General features: G+C 37.8%; 2 protein-coding genes across 6 annotated transcripts in view; one reads left to right on the top strand and one right to left on the bottom strand.

Annotated features, from left to right (window-relative positions):
* CENPP (centromere protein P) overlaps positions 1-21,136 on the top strand; it is a 108,554-nt gene that overhangs the window by 25,443 nt on the left and 61,975 nt on the right. The window lies entirely within an intron of this gene.
* On the bottom strand, positions 5,372-10,759 carry OMD (osteomodulin). The gene is made up of 3 exons (XM_040076091.2): positions 10,640-10,759; positions 7,408-8,360; positions 5,372-6,870 (listed from the first exon to the last, which is right to left on the bottom strand). The coding sequence occupies exons 2-3, from the start codon at positions 8,336-8,338 to the stop codon at positions 6,551-6,553; spliced, it is 1,251 nt and encodes a 416-aa protein (XP_039932025.1). The 5' UTR covers positions 8,339-8,360; positions 10,640-10,759; the 3' UTR covers positions 5,372-6,550.

Below are 21,136 nucleotides of genomic sequence, written 5' to 3'. Positions count from 1 at the left end.
AGCTTGCTCTAGGATAATGCTGTGATGACAAAAAGGAGATGTGAAGGGAAGAGGTTCAGTAATAACAGAAATTGGGCCCTGAATCCCATTGGATGCTACTCTGCTAAAACAATGAGGACACAAGGAGTTTGGAAGTGGTTAAATTGCAGTGTCAGTACCATTTCAGCATCCCTCCTGCCTTTGTGCATGTCTGAGAAGTAATGACACAGCTCTGCTTTGTACTTACCCTCTGCCAAACATCCATGTTAGGATTTCCTCTGTCTCTGGGGCATCCAAATGTTTCTAGTGCTTGAATGTAATCAAAGGATAACTATTCTAAGGAGAAAAAAAAAATAGTAAGTATTGAAGCTGAAATGAAGATATGAAATATTAAATATATTTGTTATAGTCTTATGATAATTTATTTTGTAAGTACTGAAATCTAGATTTCACAGCTACATAGAAGGTCTTAGGAATAGCTTTATATTTTCCTTACATATGACAACTTCAAAAAAGGGAAAACTACTAGATAAATGAGGCCTTGAAAATGTAGGAAGTGTTCAATCAAGGAAACACTAATTTGTTTTGATCTACAAGAGGAGAAGAGGCTCTGAATTTTTAGACAGCTTCAGGAACAGTTTCTGCACAGAATGTGGAAAGTCTGTCCATCAGGGTCACAAAATTTCAGTTGTGTACTTATCACAAAAAGGTCATCATCTGTGTGCTCACTGCAATAGAGGCACCTCTCAGAAGATCATGAATACTTCCTTACAAATATATTCAAGGAGGGAGACATTAAGTAATTTATTTGGTGTGATGTGATGAAGTAGCTGAGAGTGCCAAATAGTGACCTTGTCCCATAGTTTGTCTGCATTGATATGAAAGAAGAAAATATATCAGCAAATAATGTCAGATAAAACCAGTTTTTATCTGAACATGTACCAGATGTTCAGATCAGTACAAGGATGGGGATGATATGAATAGCTGCAAACAAGAAAGGGGGGAGTATTGCTTCCTTCAACTGCTTTATTCCTGCTCAGAGTGACTAGAAATAACGACACTACCCAAATCATGTGAGATGAAATATGTGGTTCATATGCACTGGCAGTAGGGGAGCTCACAGGAAATACCCTGGCAAGCAGGGAGTGCTTTCTAGGCACTGTTAGTGCTTGGAAATTGGATGTATAAGTGTCTGTTGCTTGGACTCTGGTTACAAGGATTGACTTACTTGGAAGGTGGTTTCTTTTCTGGAAACCTAAGCCTGCTCTGTTGGTTCAGAGGTAGCATTAAATGTAAAATAAATGTCATCATGTCCTAGAGAGAAAACGTAGAACATTCTTCAAGATTCAGAATCACTAAAGAAGTACCTGAAATGAAATAGTTATGCATAAACACCTCCAGTTTTCTATGAAAAGTTGCAACTATTTCCAAGGCTCAGTGAACTGAATTAATTTAGGTCACTGTTAGGGCCACCAGCTGCAAAATGGAGACAGCTGAAAAATGACCTAGTGATTGTATGAACATCCTTCCATATGTTTCTGATTTCTAATCAGAATTTTTTTAAGGCTGAAGACATTACCTTTATTTCTCGCATTTCTGGAAAAGAAAAACTTCTTTTATCAGTTACTGTGTTATAAATTAATAAAGCATATTGCAAAAATCATGCACAATATTAAACAGAAATCAAACTATGGTTAACAAATACAAATGATAACCAGAGTAACAGTGCTGTCTACCCAGACCCCTCTGTCAAACACATGTTCTCTTGAACTTTGCTATGTGACATCACTTATATCCTGAAACAAAAGCCAACCTACTGCAATTTATTATAATTTCTTAGAATTTCTTCCAGAATTGGCATTACTCCCTTATGACAATACCATCATTTGTTGTGAGCTGTTACTATGTCCACAGGGACATTTGAGTCAGGGCTCCAAGAATCACTGGCCTTATCCATATTTTACTTCAGTGTTCCAGGCATCTGTTCCTAGTGTTTTTCACAGCATCTGCTTTGCTCTCTGTGTTTATGGCTCATCTCTACATTTATCTGTTTTCCTTGTGTTGTACTTTTAGAATAAGGGAAGGTTGATTTATTTTTTTTCCTCCTCTGTAGCTGATTAATTGATGCAATGACTTACAAGATTGTGCTTTCATTTGTTTTCCTTTTAAATTAATTGGGTTATTAGAAATATAAAATTTGGGCAAAATAGTTAAAAACATTAAAAATGCTTTTATTTGTGGAATTCCATGAGTTGCAATAGTGTATACACAGATGTTTATAGCTGAATAGTTCATACTCTTGCAGCAGTGAAATCTCTTCAATGTGTATGGTTTTGGTTAAAAATACAGTGTGTTCCCCTTTCCTGCTTTTCAGGTAGAAATGCCTATTCTTATAGCTCACAATGATCAGGTTGGGCAACAAAGAAGGAAATGGGTCTGTATTGTAGAAGTGGAATGTGAATATGTTAAACTAAGTCAGAAAATGTGAACTTTAAAACATCTGTTTTCTATAAGGGAGCTTCTGTCCTCATCCACATAACTTTTATTATCAGAGTACTGAAGGAAAATGTAAAAAGTATTTTATCAGGAAAAAGCAAAATATATTCCTGCATTTTTAGGCTAAAGGAAGACATACAGACTGTTGGATTAAACTACTGTTATTTCTTTCTTTTGATTTTTATAATAACTTCTTGTGACTGGCACTTTACCTGAATTGCTCATGGAGATGCAGAGTTAAAACCCAGGTCAAGCATTGTTTCTGTATTTTCTGACTGTGCTGTAAACAAACTTATTAAGCTATTTGATTGTTAGGTTTTGCTAGTACTGATGAAATGAATAGCATGTTTAGTTCTTAGTTTATGAACCTGTTTCCTCCTTTAAAAACACTGTATAATCTGAAAGTAAGTACCAGAGCAAACATGAAGCAAGTATGTTTTACACTGTACCAAGGCAGTAGTAGTGAGGAGCAGTGCCTGCTTCTTGCCATGGCTCAGGATAGTGAGAACGTGAAAGTGGGTGTGGAATTAATTATAAAGGTCAGCGTACAACATCCTGCATCCAGCAATGCCCATAGAAAGATGATTTGGGAAGACTGAGAATAGGACAATCACACATGATCCTTGTTTCTAGCCCGTCTTCAGATGTTCTTCCAATCTCCAGCTATTTTCAGCTCAGCACTTCTGCACCTACTGTGTTTTGTTTAGCAACCTTTACTGGATCTCTTCCAAGGAACACAATTACTGTTCCTGTCCTTTCTCAACACCATGTCTAAAATTGCTGCTGCGTCCACTGTGTCCTCAGGCACATGGGACACATGAGCATCATTTGATGGCTCCTTCCCTTGTACTGGAGTTGATCCCCAGACCCTTGCTGTCAGTGCAACTCAGTATTTTGTGAGTATTTTCTGTATCCCCTCAGCCATTTCTTTGCTGAGCTGCTAAGCCCTAGTGCATTCCATGTTGTTGATGGCTATTTCTTACCTTTGGTGACCTTGCTCTAATCTTTTTGCAGTCATGCCCTGTGTAATTACCCCAGCTACCTCAGGCTTTGGAAATCAATACTGCATTTAATGTCTGGGTGAGCCACAGATTAAGTCAGTGTCTTGATGTCTCTTGTTTTCCATTTGTCTCTAGTTACTCTCTACATTTGATTTTCCTTTTTATGACTCCTGGATGCTGAGCCCGTGTTTTCACTGAACACTACTGAGTAGTACTCACTACACTGAGTGCAACTGAAGTGCTCCTGAGTGATGTTGGTGAGGTCATCCTTCATTAGTTTTAATGTGGAACTAAGATCATCATTTCCATGGACATCACTTCTCATTTAACAGTGAAGAGCTCCATTGGCTGTTTTAGCATCCTGAGAACTTCTGCAGCCATTCTTCAGCAACACTTAGCAGTCATTGTTGGCATCTCACTTCTCAGCCTGGTTTTCTATCTCTTGATAACATTTTAAATGGAATGAATTCCAGTGCAGGCCCTTTGCAAAGTTCCCACCAGTGGAATCCCTTCCACAATAAGAACATTTATTCTTTGGCAGTTTCTTATATTTTATTTGATTTTTATTTGTGATGTTGCCTTTTAATCTGTGGCAACTTAATTTCCTTAAAAACCTTTAGGAATTCTTGTAGGCTGTTTGGATCAGGCTCTCCCTTTTCCATATCCTTCATGATACCCTCAGAGAACTCCAAGGTGTTTGTAAAGCAAAAACATCATCACTTACAGAAGGCATCCCCTATGTTACAAGAGCAAATTGCATTCAGCTAGATATCCATTAATCCAGTACTTTTTAATAAACTTTTATTTCTCTAAGTCTACCAAGTCTAGTTCCCTGTCCACTGTGAAAGCTTTTCTGGAATAAGTGTTCTGTGTACTACAGCTGATATTGTAATATTAACTGGAGGGAAAAAAAAAAAACCAGTTACAATAGTTCTGCTTGTAATACAAATTTCATGTTCCACCTGAATGCATCAAGTGTAATAAGACAGCTCTGAAGTTTTCAATCATTTCCAGTTTGACTTTGAGAAATACATAAAACATCAATATTTTGACTTCTACTTTAAAGCTAAGCTTTGTTTCATAAATGTATTTAAAAAGCAAAAAGGTTTTGATAAAAGATGTAATATTCATACTATAGCAGGATTGTGTTCTTTTACTTTTAAAGCTCAGCAAGCCTTTAAAAAAAGTCTCTTATTTTAGATTTGCATTTTGTGCACAATTTACTTAAAATCTGAAATAGTTGAAAGGTTCCCAAATGTTAATATATTACATATATATATTAATAAAGCAATAAAGTTATAGATATATCTAAATTCTTGTATATACTGTCTATAGATGATATTGAGTACTTAAATGAAGGCATGAATACATGCATGTGTTCCTTATTCAGAAACCCAGAGGTGTTTGAGGGTGATAAATGTTAATAATTTTTTTTAAAAAAAGGCATAAAATTCTGTAGTGCTGTGAATTTGTGGGGTGACCATAAAATAGTTTGCTATGAATACTGGATCTGTTCAGAGTGCAGATAAGAAAAAGGGGAAGGAGAGAGGAGCAGACCCACAAATTAATAATAATAGAATAAATTTTGTACCCACAAATTCTTACAACTAGTTGTCCCTAAAGACTATACATATTCTTATAGTGTATATTCATAGCTTTACAATAAATCTCCTTCTCTTAAAAAGAAGTCATTAAGTTTTTTCATTTTCTTAATATTTCAGTTGATACATCAGAAAACCATAAATACAAAGATGGGTCTAAAAAATATTGAAATTCTAAGAGAAAAAATGAAACCTGCCTAACTTCTCAAATTCTAATAGTAATCTGATTACATTGTACTTTTTGTGTAGGACAATTAAAAAGACTACATAAAATTATGCTAAGTTGGTGGTGTGATATATGGATCTATGACTTGCAAACGTTCCATTTTGCTGTTGAAAAATAGGGATTTTTTTCTTCATAGCTGGTAAAGCTCTATCAGAGAAAAAAGCTGAAAAATAAAGAAGTGATTTTAAAAAAGGCGATAGAGTGCTCTATAGTGCTATCTTCCCCGGTAGTTATCTGGATCTGTTTCTAGGCATAAGATATAACAAAAATTTGCGTAGCTCAAAGCTTTCTTCAGGTTACTTAAGGTAATGTTGGTTCTACCTTGAAGCAGAATACAGCTAATTGGTATTAGCTGTGCAGAGGGACAGTCTAAATTAATAGTTAAAAAAAACCTGCAGCACTTTTCTTCATTCTTGTTTTACTTGATGAATAATTCTAAATGCAAAGATTACATTTCTATGTGTCTTCTAAAATAACATGGGCTGAAGCACAGGGAAAATATTAATGTTAATTGTTCAGTTATGTTAATGCACATGCTTTTTCCTAGGACCCAGCAGCTGGGTGAAAGATTGTTTATTGCCTGTGTTAGTAATAAGCTGAAATCTCCTTTGAAAGATTGGGATAGTTAAAGGACAGCCAAAGAAGTGAATGTTATAGCACAGCTTGTCAGGATACTTGAAACATAAAATGGGGAAGGTTTGAAGCTCCATATTTGTGATGTTCTCATCCAGTTAGAAATGGGAAGAAGATATATCTGTATTTCTGGGAGATATGGAGGAACTTTGTGGAAGTATTTTGTAATCTCAGTCTCTTGTCCTTTTTTCTGGTGTCTCTCTGTTTCTGCTGTTGGCAGTAGGATGTAGAGCTGGGTGCATTTTTGGCCTTCATCACTTGTTCCTATTGAATTATGACACTGATTTGTATTTTAGTCATTTTGCAATTGGATCAATTTGGGACAGAGAAGATTTTCAGGTCAATTTTCTTTCACTTCAGCTGCTCACCCAAGGGTGAGGCCATCATCAACCCAGGTTATGTGTCAGACCTTTATCTAATGCTCAGGCGAGTACTCTTTGTTCCTACTATAGCTTTTTATGACACCAATAATAGGACATTTGCCTCCTTTAAACTCCTACCTCCACTTTATAGATGCAACTTAAATATCCCAAACTGCCTATTTGTTCTAAGATAGCTATGAATAACCCAGACTAATGAAAAGTGTCCATATATACTTATTAACAATGATTATTTCAGTGATAGTAAGGATGAAGATAGCTGTCTTCTGCTTCATGATCTTCTTCGGTTTCTTGATTGAGCGTTTCATGATTGTCTTCTGCTTCCTGGAACTCCTCTGGTGTTAGGAACCGCCGAAACACCGGTGTTCTGAGCTGAGATGGCCTGCTGCCAGTGACATTTTGCTCTCCATAATAAATGGTTCTGATGAGAGGGAAGCAGAAGAAGGCGTAGGTGCTGATGGGGCTGGTGAGCCTGTTCTGGTCCACCCGTATGTAGGTTAACTGCCTGATGTTCAGTGGGTCCAGGGTTGGGCACATCACAGTAACATTGATGTCTGTAACAGAGTGAAAAATATTAATTAAAATGCAGAAAGTGGTTATGTTTTAGACATATTGCCAAAGTGAAACTTATGTTTTGAAATTTAAAATGGAAAATGTTTTTATGGTGCCCAGTAGTGTATATATAGTACTGTGTTTTAAATCAGTTTTGTAAATGGCAATGGTACCAGTTTGAGGGCTTGCAAAATATAAGGTTTGTAAGGAATTTGTAATTACTGTTTTATGTGAATGAAATGTTTTCATAATTCCTTTTCTCTGTGTGTTTTTATCAGTTGCCAAATCAGAAGCAATTTTCAGAAAGATTTTAGCTGTTACATGAAAAACTGGCATTAACTTTTACAAAGAGCTGTGAATTAGAGGAAAGCTTCAAAATTTAAATTCTCTCTAATTTCAAATTGGTCTTAAATGACTAAGGATGTGTTTATATTGCATCCCAAAGAATACAGGATTATATTCTCCCCACACACCTCCCACAATCAATGCCAAAATCCACCAGTTTTATTGCCTTTTATGAAGTTTAACCTTCAACCTACTTTCAATTTCATTGTCTTCAATGTACAAATGCTGCAAACTTCTTGGAATATAGAACACTTGTTTTAATTTGTTATGTCCAAGATGAAGTTCTAGGAGGTTGGGTAGATTAAAAGTGTTGTGTGGAATGTTCTGCAGGTTATTGTGGGACATTCTTACAGCAATGATTTGGGGAAGTCTGTTGAAATAGTTTTCTGGAATACGAGAAATGGAGTTATTTTCAAGAGAAAGATGCTGAAGTGATGGTGGCAGGTCAGGAGGCATTGTCTGTAGTTTGTTGTTGCCTAAGTTTAGCTGCATTAAATTTTTCATGTTTGAAAAGGGTTTTTCTTTGAATACTGAGTCATCAAGTAAGTTATTGCAAAGGTCAAGCATGGTCATGTTGGGCAATCCTTCCAATGCATTTCCAGGTAACCGGGAGATTTTATTGAAACCAAGGAGGAGTCGCTCTAGAGAGCTAGGCAGAGGGAATGGAAATTCTTCTAATTCGTTATGTTGTAAATGAAGTTGCACTAAGTTGGAAAACTTGGCAAAAACACCATGGTCAATCATATGGAATTTAATGTTGTTGTAGCTGAGGTTAATTTCCCTAATGAAGGTAGCGTTTGTGAATGGTCCTGCAGGCACGGCTTCAATGTTGTTGTTTTGCAGATAAAGTTGTTGGACATGACTGGGGATGTTTGGTATTGTCTTGAGTTTCCGGTGATCGCAGTACATGGATAAGGGAAAAGCTGGCGGGCAAAAACATTCTTTGGCACACTCAACTGGAAAAGGAAAATGAGGAACTTCAACTTGGGTGTTTGGGTTAAAATAATAAGGAACTTGATCTGGCTCTCCACCATATTCATCCTCAAAATCATAATCTTCATACTGACAAAAGACCAGAGCAGCCCAGAGGAGGTGCACGATCAATAGGTAGCTCTGAATCCCCATATTTGAATTTATATGTTGTGGCCTGTTGATGAGAAGAAACATTGTTTTAGATAGTTATAAAGTAAATAGCACAAAAGTTTTAAGAAGCAGCAATATATAATTAAGTAAGTAGAATAATGCCTTTTCTTGGCAATGCTCTCTGTGACATTACTAGGAAACCCAAGTTTTGATCCATACCTTCCATGTAAAAAACATAAACAAATTTACTATCTTTGAAGTAAACAGGTTTTCTGGTCTGACTTCAGACCAGGAACAGCTTTCCACCTGTGCTGTGCTTGGTACTGAAGGGTACCATAACAGGATTTTTTCTATGAAGAGAGCATTGAAATAAATTACTTGCAAAGACTGTATATTATGTAAAATAGAAATTTATGTGGCTTTGCAAATTGTATGTTCTGTGGCATTTTTTGTTGTTTTTCAATTTTCCACAAAACTTCACTGACTTAGTACTGTGTTGAAGATATAATGTGATTTTTCTGTTCCCATCATTTATTTAAATGCAGTGCATTTAAATAAATGCAATTCAACCATTGTGCACTGCACATGGTATAAAATCTTTAGTGGTAAGTTTTCTTTGTAGACTTCTGCTTCGATAATCATACATTCTTTATAGATGTGAACTAATTTATCTTCATAATGCCCTTCTGAGGCGAAATCCTGATCCTGTGAAAGGCAAATCATTTTGCAGGCCCAATTTCTGATGCTCAAAGCCAGGCTAACATTTTTGAGTGCTTTGTGCAGTCAGAGGTGCCTTGTTATTTGGCAGAATGAGAGTTGTGAATCATGTCAAGCTGTTCAATTTAAGCAGCAATGAGTCAAAATGTTGCATTGCAGATCAAACCACAGAAGTCATGGAAAAATCTAAGACTACTCAGTATAGAAGAGTCCTGAAGCAGAGAGAGAAAAGCAGTTATTCTCCTTTTCCCAAGTTTCATACCCAAGGGACTCTGTCAATGTTTGTTGACTGAACACTATCAGTAACAAAGGAGATGAGACAAGTGATCATTTCTGATGATTCCTATTGGTGATTACCTAATGTGTGATGTATTCTATGAACTGAACAGGAAAGAAAGAATTCTAAGGAGAAAAGCAGTAACAAACTCTTGGAATTTGATGCATCCTTGTAATCGTGCTGTGTGACAGAGCCTGTTTGTGCCAGTGGCTGGGTGTCACCATGTGGCGTTGCCTAACCTACATATCTAATTTCACATTTGAGTGTCATCAAGTTCCGTAACTGATGAGAGCCTTAAAACCAGGTTTGACTGGAGTCAGGAACTCCACTCCAGATGTGTCCTTGGCAAAGCCAGGGACTCCATATCCTTGCAGCATGGTGGGATGTCTGAGCTAATTAAGCAATTAGCAAAGAGACAGAGCAGCCTTGCACTGCAGAGCTGCATTAATGCACTGGTTGAGAAGCAATTCTGTGCTTCAGGAGGAATTCACTGGGTCTCACTCTTCAGGCAGTGTATATCAAAATATATTCTAATTACTCCCATTGGTGTCTATCTAAAATCTGTTTCTAAGTCACGCAGCTGCCTTCTGGTTTTGTGGAACAGATCCCAGTCTGTCCCCCTTGCCTATTTCATGTTCTTTGTTTCCTTTTGATTCCTCCCTCTTCAGCTGCAGTCCGGAACTTGAGCTTCACCTTCTCTCAGCACTTCTACTCCATGTCAGAAAACTTCCAATTAATAATTCTTGTTCTCAGTGCCGCAATTGTCCTTAGAAACCAGGAGGGACAACTCAGGAAAGTGTTCTCACTTTGAGGAATAAGGCCTTTATGGAACCGATCTACTTGCCGTGTGGACAACGTGAAGAGAATTCCCATCATGTCAAATGATAAATAAGAAGCAGTATGTACCAAAGTCTCCCACAGGTTTTACGGAGAGAGAGGAGCTGGTTTTGGGGAGAGGTTTTGATACTCTGGCTGTAGCTGCGTATCTTACTGCTAGAGTAGTAACTGTCCTTCCAAGCTTGCAGGTTGTGTCTCAAAGCACTGAGACACTGACATCTCCTGATGAAATATTTCTAGGAATTTAACTAGCTTTAAAACACTGATGTCAGGTGAAACCTGATAACGGGAAATGCAGGTCAGATGCACGCAACATAATTACGAAGTTGAAAAACAAGAGAAAATCTTAAAAGCTTAATTCTCTACTGTCTTAATGAAGTCAGAGCTCAGTAACTGTATTTGTAAGCAGTTTACTTGCTGAAAGCTAAACATTATATAACATGCATGAATCACTCTTCACTGAAAAATAACACAATCAGTTAATTTTATTCCTGCTTACCAAGAAAACTTACTCTTTGGAAGTCTGAGAAGTTCAAGTTGTAGGGGGGTAGCAAGTTCTTGTGCTGGTGAAATCATCTGAGACATAGCCTTCCCAGCTGAAGGAACAAAAGGTCTGTCTAAGCCATATTTTGTGGTAAGGAGCCTTGTGGGAAGGCAACACAAAATAACAGCCTTGGCCCCTCTTCTGATTTGCCAGTGAAATTAAAAAAAATGCTTTGTGCCACATCATCACTTGCTGTAGATGCTGTGTCATAGGGCTGTGAAGCAATTTTGCCTTTTGTTCAAATCACTTCAATGTAATTGGCAGGATTCTTTCAGTTACCAACTCCCATTAAAAAAAAAGAGAATAAGACTTCACAAATGATTACAGAGGTTATTAGTTCATAGTGCGGGTTCAGCTGCAGTGATTCAGTTCTGCAAAGGGTTTGTCCTCTGAGGATGAAGTTAAGAAACAGTAAAAAAATTAACCTTACCAAAACCAAGGGGAAGCATGTGCTGTCAATAAGCTCCTATAAACATCTTTCTCATTTTTCCCCCCACAATGTCTATGTCCTGTCTCCCTCTTGCAAAGGATTTGTTCTATATAATGCTGTCGGTGTGGTGGTGTTAAAGTTCAGTAACTTTCCAACATCTTTTTTTGCTAAGTTGTATAGAGAGAGCATAAATCTTGTGAGAAGGGTAAGTATGACATGAAACATAAACCATTTTACTCAAGAAAACTATATATTTTAAAACCTAAGAGGAATTAAGGAAAGAAGGTATAGTTATCTGCCTTTAGTGCTATATGATACTTAAATCAATATATTGATATTTATATACCTGGGATATCTCAAAAAATTGAGAAAATGGACAATTTTTTTTTTGTGAAGTGGTTTAAGTGTATGATTTATCCAAACCATTTAATTATGCTTTTTGCCTTTGTAAAAGTATTACTTTATTTCAAAATCTGTTCATGAGGAAGAATCTGGTTCTTAAAAATGCCTTAGAAGTATCATAATTATTTTAAAAATACAGTAAAATTTACTTTTTTTGTCTTTGAGCTTCATGAAGCTGATGATTTGCTCAACCTTTTCAAGTTTCTTCTCTAATATTGGGGACAAGAATATGTTTAAGAAGATAAATCATACATAATTCTAACATTCGGAGTATAAAGAAAAGTGCCAGAAGTCATGACCAAAGTGATATTGTGGGAGTTGGCAATACTGGAAATAAACTAAAGCAGTTATTTATTTATGTAGGGAATGCAGAATACAAGGAAGAGGTTGAAAGAGAGAAATTAAACTCTGTAATCCTTGATTAATGGTACCACAAATAGTTGAATGGCTACATTGTACCACTAAATCAAAGGAGTTTTTTTGGGGTTTGGGTTTTTTTAATAATTAATAGAATACATACACAGTGAGAGATGAAAAAAGCCCCACCAAGTTTGTTATGACCAGTTAGTAAAATGTTACTGGCTGTTACAAAGTTTGGGTATTTTTTAAGCACAAGACAAAGAACATGGCACATATTCTTGGAAGCTTCGTTCTAGTAATAGTTGTAAGTAAAACATACATAAAATTATTCTATCCAAAGATGAAAACTAGACTTCCAATTTCATACCTGGTATTTTTTCTATTGTTTTCTACTACTGGTTGTGTCCCAAAGTCTCATAAGCTCTTAGGAGATCTGAAATCTCATGGTGAATTTAAAAATCCATGGTGGCAGGACAGAAAAGTCTGTCCTTTGAAAAATTGTGGTAAAGCTCTTGATTTGAAGCATATTGAGCTGCAGAGGCTGCTGCAGTTCCAGCCATGGAACACATTACCAGTTAGTTCCTGTTTTGTTACAAGAGCTGTTTTGGAGACAGACAAGTTTATACTTTGTGATCTTGGTCAAACTGTGTGGTTTGATCCTCATTTTTATTTGTGGTGTGGCAGGAATTTCCTTACAAGGCAGATAATGAGAGGGTTAAATTTAGCATCTTTCATGTAAGACTTCTTATTTCAAAGGCCGTGAAAATTTATTGAATTTTCAGTATGTTTTGGGGTTTAGTTTTAAAAATGCTTTGGAAGGAATTATTTTTACTGTTGATTTGTGATTTTTTTTTTTTTTTTTGGTCATTCATGCAGTTGTGATACGAAGTTGGATATATGTCAAGCTAGAAGTCTTGAGTTGGCTTCAAGTTGATTTATTTTCTTTAGCTAAACTTGGATGGATCCTTTTCATCAATTAAAATCATTAGAATTTCACCATCTCCAATAACTGCATTCAAGTTTTGAGACTTGTCAGCTTCTTCAGTTTTGTTTCTGAGCTGAAGGCACAAGAAGGGCTGCTCTATTGTTGTATGAATTTAGGGGGGTTTTAGCTAGTTGAGTATGGTCTACTGAACATATTTAAAATTTACAAATTTTGGTCAGAATATTCTTGGGTTAAGGTAGAAGAGATCACCAGTGGCCTTGAGGTGAATGGAACTAGCCCTGATAATAAGAAGGTATAAATTACTTTAAATTGCTTGGTCTTTGCTTATATTCACTGTCTTACTTGTGTTTGGTGGGTTTTTCTAGGTGAATTCTTTTTTCCTTTCCCTCCAAAATTTATCATGGTCCATATGAAGTATATAGGGAAAAAAAAGAAGAGTGCATTTTATTTATATAGGCTTTAGGGAACTCAAATGAAGCCAAGCTGGGGAAGTTAGACCTGAGGATTGTGTTGGAAGTGTGATCTTAACAGAATTGCAAAAGACTGGGTCTGCTATCAGATATCTGAAAAAAGGCCTCAAGCTCAAAATTTAAAAATCCTCAGTTGACAGCTTTAAAGGAGTTCTGTGTTTTAGATAGGAGTTGGTGGATTTTGTTCCTGTGAGTGAGGGCACAGTAGAAAAAGGAGTGCATAGTCAAATATAACAAGGAAATGTGAAGGTTGTAATTTGGTTCCTGGTGGAGCCTGTGGGTAGGAGACAGCTGTAGGCAGTGTCATCCAGGCTGGGCTGCACTGCAGAGTTGCATTGCAGGCACAGAAGCTCTTGGCATCCCAAGCTTCAGGTCTTAACTGGCAGCTCAGTGCTGCTGTCAGCAGCCACCTGCAGCCTCTGTGAATTCCACGTGTGATCTGCAAAGGTGCTTCTTACCTGTGCTTGCCTTGGCAGAGCTGATCGAATATTGGGACTGTAGTGGCTGCTGGATTTATTTATCCTGGGCCAGAACTCCTCTGAAAATTCACTGACTGCAGTGCAGAGCTCAGCAAGTGGAGATGCTGAAGGTCTTGTTCTTGCAGAGCCTCCAGCCCAGCCCGAGCCCTCACCGATTTTGGTGGTGTTCTGCTCTTCCTGGAATGGAAAGTCCTTCCAGGAGCGTGTCCCTGTGGGAACGTGTTTTTTAAGGTTATGGAAAAGAGGCCATCAAATCATATCAACAGAGGTGAGACAAGGCCTAATCTGTTAAAAGAAGCAAAGGAGGACAGAGTCGTGCCCCGTGTGGGGTTTTCTGTTGCCCCTGACCTGAACCTTGTTGTGTGGTCCCTATTTATTTCCCATTTAGTAGGTGGTATTAAGAGATCAAAACTCTGGCAATCCACATCTTGTGCAGCCTGTTTTCAGTGTTTTGCTTTGTTTTGTTAAGAGCTCCTGGGAAGAATATGTTGAGCAACTGAAAACAATTGAGTTTATTGACCTTGTAGCATGGGAATTAATATAATCTCGTAGGAAATTACTGAGTCACTTCTACTAGTGACAGCAATACACGGAATTTTTACTGCTGAATTCACTAGAAATATCTATGCATCTAAAAGCAATACATTAAGAAGCTCTGATTTCAATAGATGATTGGTTACACTTGTGCATGAACATTGCAAGGAGCAATTGATACTGCAAAACCCAAGTATCAAGTTTCCTGGCATGTTGAAATTTATGTGAGGGGTTTTGTATGACAATATCAATTTATGGCAGTGGATAATTGACTTTGAAGGACTGACAGAAGAGGAGGGATGTAACATTTGTAAAATAGATGGATTTTACTTTCTACAGCAGAGGCATCTAAATAGTCCTCATCATGTAGTGTTTCTACTAACGCAGTAACAAGTAGTCATAAACAATTTACACTGGAATAATAAAACAAGTTGAAAATTGATGTAAGCAATATTATCTGTAGCAAATAGTGTCTGGTTACACTCAAATACCCTGAACTGTATGAAATTACAAATCTCAGCTGAGGAGAGTCACTGTTGTCAGCTGACACTTGTGTTTTCAGTAACTGAATAGCTTGTTTAATAAATACACTTTGCATTATACTCTGTATTTTTATACAGCCTGCTTTCCTTGTTCCAAGCTAGATGACTTTGGGCTGTGTTTTCCTCCCATGTGGAGTTCTGGGAATAGTTGTCTTGTTCTGCAACCACTGTTTACTGGTGCAGGCATATTCATTTTCTTGAGGCAGCATTAGCAGTTGGACCTCAAACTTTAACAGAGTTTTTAGTTTACTTGATTTGTGTCTTTTATATAAATGATCACAGTATATGACAGGTGTCTTGCACTCACTAACAGACACTGTAAATGAAAGAGTAAACACAGTGTTTTGGAAGGGAATGGAGCTCACTGTCTATTCCAAGCAGGCACTTCTCATTTATTTTTGAGCAGAACTGCTGACTTTAGTGCCCTAAACTGGTAGACCTCTAAAAGAGATTATGTGAATTCTACCCTAATAATTTACATTAATACATTAATACCTTATTCATTAGCTTATTTTATTCGTTCATAGCTGAGGACTTCCTGCAGTTTTGGTTAAAGAATTAGAAAATGTGCTTGCAACTTCAGATTGTTCTCAGGTTTGTATCCAATCTGAAAATCATATGTTTATAAGCTTTTTTTAGGTACTTCCAGGGGAGGATAAAGAACAGTTGTCTTAAGTTATTTGCCAAAGCATTCCTGAATGAATGATCATGAATAGGAAAATGTTTTGCATTAGCAGAAATTTTCCCCTTGTACGTGATGGAAAGTGCTTCCTATTTACTCTTTTGAGTGTGTTTAAGGGTTGTTGGTTTTTGATTTTACAATGACTACAGAATGTGCTTCTTTTCTTAAATAGCTGTTGCTCTAGAAATATTCAAACACATACAGCTGTCCAGCCTGGCAGTATGGAGGATTTTGCCAGGCATCCTCTCAGCTCTCTTCTATAACCTGGAAACTGAACATCAGTTTTAAAATGGTTCTTTATTTTTATTATCCCTTCTTAGAGAGACTAAATCCTCTCCTTTTAGTACAAACCTTGTAATGCTGGCACCACATCGCCTCTATGGTCTGCAGTGCAGTTCTTATGCAGCCAGAATCTGTGACTTGGAAGCTTTCACAGAAACACCAGGTGTTCACATCATTCTGTACCCTGGCATATTGTCTTATAAGTAAAGATACAGTCTCTCTACTCTTTATTTCCTTTGGCTACTCTCCATTTTTGTTTCCATTTTGTTTGTTTAATATTAATGCTCCTTTGGAAGCAATGCTTGTGCCTAACATATAAAATAAATGTGTTTTCTGATTTATGGGAATTAATCAAATCAAAAGGGTTTCTCCGTGGTTTGAATAATTTGTGAACCACAGCTCCTCCTTGGCAGAGCTTGGCGGGTTCTTATTTTGATCCAAACACTCCGGCTGGAAGTTGTTTCTTCTATTGCCTGTTCTGGGATCCTTAAAAGATGTTACTGTGGAGGCTTGAGCAAGGCTCACCCTTAAACCAGCACTCAGAGAACACAGAATGGTGAAAGCTCACCCAGTTCCACCCCCTGCTATGGTCAGGGACACCTTCCACCATCCCAGGTTGCTTCAACCCTTCCCCAGCCTGGCCTTGGACACTGCCAGGGATGAGGCAGCCACAGCTTCTCTTTTCATGTCATTAAGGAGAAAAAGTTGACCTACAAACCTTCCATGGTGATCTGCAGGAGTGTCCTTGTTCTGTCTTGCTTCTGACATCTTCTCTTGCCTTGTCTTATAAGCTTTGTGAAGAGTGCAGTAAATGCCTAAAACTGTTTGTAGCCAAAATATAAGCATCCTTAATATTTTTGTTCTAAAAAAAAAATCAGTTAATTTTTTTTTTTTTTAATAACTGGATCTTAGTAAGGGGATGGCATGAAATCAGTGTTGTGAGTGATTAACAGAACTGAGCTGAGAGCAGTAGCTCAATTAAAAAATGTCAGTTTTAATGCAAGACAGATCTCCCTTCGCATCTTTGCCAAACTTCCAAATAAGTCTGTGTGTTGTGAAAGTAGCCCCAGAATGGGGGCTGGAGTAGTTGGTTCGAACTGCTAATGACTGAACTAGATGTTGGGTTTGGCCATGGTAAAGTGTTTGAGTGGAAAGGTACTTTCTAATAAAAGACAGAACAGTGACTTTACAAAGCAGTTGCACTTCTGACAGATGTGTTTTCCATGCTCACATTTTCTCCTCAGGTTCCCGTGCATTCTGATTTTGGGAGGGAACTGTTCAAGTGGGAAGCATACATTACCCTTTCTGTCCTAAGCACAAGGCTCTAGAAGCAGTATGAATCCATAAAACACACTGTTGCTAAGGCAAAGCATTCCTAAAACAGGAGTAATGAAATATTGCCTTACACATGTGTGCTCCAATGGAACTTGCTCAAGGAAAACAGCACCAAGAGTTGTAGATAGTTTATGGTAAGAAACATTTTATATTTTTAAAATACTCACTTTGTTTGTGGCTTTATCATAAATAATGATACAGGGCTTTTATAAAGGGTAACTGCTTTTTTTCTCCCATCTGTTAGAGGGAAGCATTAAGAAGGATATTGAAGGTTGGGTTTAGATCAGACTTAGTTTCTGCTTTTCTGAAATAAAAGATCATGAGTTTGTAAATGCTAATTGTTAACTGGAAAGGAAAATCAAGGGATCTCTTGGCATGCTGGTTAAGAAAGTGCTTTGGGGGTCTGGGTATGATAATGGTGGTGAGGTTTGAAGTGTTTTCTTCCATATGGCATCATGACAGATTTTATCTTCGTATGAAGTATCTCAAATTTACAGGCCACCATACAGGAGCATAGTTTGTCAGAGAGATCATTAACTGCCCGGGTTAGGTAGGTGTTTGCATGGAAAATAGCTTCTAAAAGTACCCTGATTCTTTCATCTCAAAATTCATCCTATTACATGATGGTTCTGCTGGTTCATATTAAAGGACAGCATTATGTAGTCAGGGAATTTGGGGGTAAAATAGTCTGCTTTTGTACTGACATTTAGTTTTGCTGTATTTTGAAAGTTATCTGACTTTCTTCTTCTATGCTAGTCATTTTTTAAATGGAGTTAAATCAAGAGTGTTTTTCCTTGTAAAATCTAATATCTGAGGAAATATAAGGTACCAGTAATATTAATTTACAGGAGGGTAACATCTAAATAGAAAGTGAATGTATTAGCTTAAAATATAAATGAAAAATATACATTCCTAAAACCCAAGTAAGCTTTCCTAAAGTCATTAATTTTTAGGTATTAATCACTAAATTTTTCTTAAGCAAGTAATAATGAAGCTGCATCACAGTATTGCCGCTGGAGAAATGAGTATAGACAGTTACTTTTATTATTCTTGCAGAATACTAGATTATTCTGTCGCTGTCTGAATCTGGACATTTTCTCACAAGGTTAATATAAAAGTAATTTCTTCATGCTAAAAATCAGGCCCTTTTATACTGACTTGTGCCTCCCTTGTTCCTTGTTTTGCCCTGGAGAATAGAAAGAAGATAAAAGAAGATAGACCTGACAGAAGGATAATAATGGTGACTGGATGTTCTTAGTGGCCTAAATTAGATATAATTTTTTTGTCAAATAGGATCTTTTAGAATGGCAGGCCAGTTTTCTTTTCCACAAATTAGTTAAGGTGTTTTGTTAAGAGTGTTTCTGGAAGAAAAATATTTTCATGGTCTTTATGTCTAAACAGTTTTTGGAAATAACACCGGCTGAAGAATTAAGAGGCAAGTCCATGCTTGTGTCTGTGACTTGCTCCCTCTCTGTCCCTCTGGAAATTTTCCATCCTCTGGCAGCCTGTCAGCTCGAGATTTTTTCCATTCTTAGCAGAGACTGTAACTCTGCAATAGCTCCTGCAAATGTAATTGTGAAGAGAAACTGTTCATTTCAGTGTTGCTGCCTGATTCTGATAGAAACCTTTGTGGAGGTGATGGGTTCCACAGGTGGAATGAACCAGGTGTGTGAATCGCTTCTCCTGGGGCTCTCTACTTGTGGTTACTCTGCTGCATCCAGGCTTGGTAAATTCCTTGCTGCTGCACAGAGAGTTTGGGGCAAAGCTTGGCTGCCTGTGGAAATGTGTGAGATTCTAATCAAACCTGAGTCCCGCTGTGCCAGAAATCTCATCGTCGTCACACTTCCCCTGCACAGGGATTTGAGACAGGAAAGCGTTTGTGCGTAGGAAAATCTGGCTGTGCGGTGTTCCCACTGCAACCACAGCAGCACAGTGGTTAAATCCAGAGCCCGACTATTCACTTGGGTAGGAATGTTCATATTTTATACGAAAAGCTGCAGCGAGGCTGTCTGTCCAGCAGCGTGTTCCATGGAGCCAGTCTTTTACTGGCTTACATTGGCTTTGAGAAGCTTCCCAACTTGCTTCAAAATATTGATTAGTGTTAGAAGTCTCTTAAATATCATGCAAGTCTTTGTTTTTGTTTATTTCATACATGACCTTGTCTTCCATCGCATGTGATTCATTGAGTATGGAGGGGAAATCTTGCATTTATCTCAGCAGATAATTTAGACTGTGGTATGTGATACGTGGCATTTGGAATTCGAGTCAGATTTTCATTTGCTCCAGAACTTTTCCATATGTTTCCTATTAGCAGCTTTGTTCTCAAATCTTTAGTCTCCCCAGAAAGGAGGGAAAAAGTCCAATGCAAGCCCAAGAAGCAATGTTAAATTCTAAACATAGAGAATGAGAAAAAAAATATAGCCTTCAGAACACAATTTCATTATTTTTAGTTTAGTACTGGTTTTATTATCGTGCTGCTGTTAAATTCTGATCAAAATTAAATTAAAATATTAATGTTTGTTTTCTGTTGCAGTGTACCATAGTTTTCCTGGATAAATAATGCAATATCTTAACTGACAATTGAATGCATGTGGGATGAGTATCTTCAAGAGTTAACAGCAATTGCTTTTTAGGACATGGGTAAATGCTTTTGAAATTATTTTAAATTATTCTAAAATTGCTTAACAGTGAACTCATGTCAGATTTTCTATGTGCAACCTGGTCTAGGTAGCTGAGATATTTTGCTGCCTTAGCAAACAGATAGGAAGGGTTAAAAATTTGCACATCTTAGTTTATATTTTTCAGCTGCTCTGGTCTGAGTCATTTCACTCACTTTTGGGAAATGCAGGTGCAGGAATTCCTAATGGGATACTCGTGGAACATTTTGGAAATTTCCATTATGTTTAAAATAACCTAACTTTCCCCTTTTTTTTTTTTTTTTTTTTTTTTAAGAAAAGAACATTTTATCTTTGTCACTTATTTCACATGGTATCTTTTAACCCTTATTACCAGTTATAACCAATTTTGACACAGGATATAGAGAAATAATTATGTCCTTATTATTAACTTGCGAGAAATAGCAGCTGGGCAGAGGAAATGTTCCAGAGAGGTCGTTCCTCTGGGGAAGGGATGGTTCCAAATCCTGCTTAGGAGCAGCTGGAAGGCAGGAGGGGACAGAGCTGTGAGTGACCCCTTTGGCAGCACAGAGGTGCTGTGGCGTGAGGTAGAGAGCAGCTGGAAGGACCTGAAGCTCACACAACTCAAATCCATAGGAATCCAGGCTTCTGGAGCTTCTTAGCTCTTGGAATAACTTAGTGACAGGAACACTGGGAAAAAGAGAAGGAGCCATCCTTCCTCGTGAACAAATTGCTGGCTCATGTTCAGTTTGTCTATCAGGACTCACAGATCCTTTCCTGCAAAGGGGGAAACCCCACCAGTGCATGGGGTTACCCCTCACTAGATACAGGATTTTGGGCTTCTTTTAGCTGAACTGCACGAGCTCCTGTTGGCCACTTCTCCAGCGGTATAACCCCAGAGAGTCACATGGCGGTCACCAGTGAACTTGAGGGTGATCTGCCCTGTCATCCAGATCAATGATGGAGATGGGAACAGAGCTGGAGCCAGCACTGACCCCTGGGGCACACTGGCACTTCCTGACCTCCAGCTGGAATTCACGACGTGGCCTCTGCGCTTGCTGCCTTCCAGCCCATTTTCAGTCCAGCTCACTGTCTGCTCATCCAGCCCAAACTTCACTGTGCTTTTAGGAATTTGCAGCTCTTTGTTCTTAAGATCAGGCAGTGAGATCCAAAGAGCTGTGCTCTTTCTCTGTCCATCTTCCAGACACTTTTAGCCAGTTTGTCTGATACACTGAATTCCTGCAGGTTTCAACCTGGGCAGAGCAGGAACATGCTATTGATACTGGAAAAAGGAAATAAAATAAACACTTCTTCACCTTCTTTAGCTCAGTCTTAGCGGCAGGAGAAAGCACCTGGATCATATGAAA

The sequence above is a fragment of the Hirundo rustica genome, chromosome 12 (genome assembly GCF_015227805.2).
Source record: "Hirundo rustica isolate bHirRus1 chromosome 12, bHirRus1.pri.v3, whole genome shotgun sequence".
NCBI lineage: Eukaryota > Metazoa > Chordata > Aves > Passeriformes > Hirundinidae > Hirundo > Hirundo rustica.
Note: the sequence above shows the minus strand (reverse complement) of the source record. Positions and strands in the feature narration are given on the sequence as shown.

Excerpts from the sequence above, each read along its gene's own strand:
- OMD (XM_040076091.2), bottom strand. The coding sequence starts at position 8,338 with ATGGGGATTCAGAGCTACCTATTGATCGTGCACCTCCTCTGGGCTGCT. Across the intron at positions 6,871-7,407 it reads TGAAGACAATGAAATTGAAA|ACATCAATGTTACTGTGATG; the intron begins GTAGGTTGAAGG and ends ACTCTGTTACAG.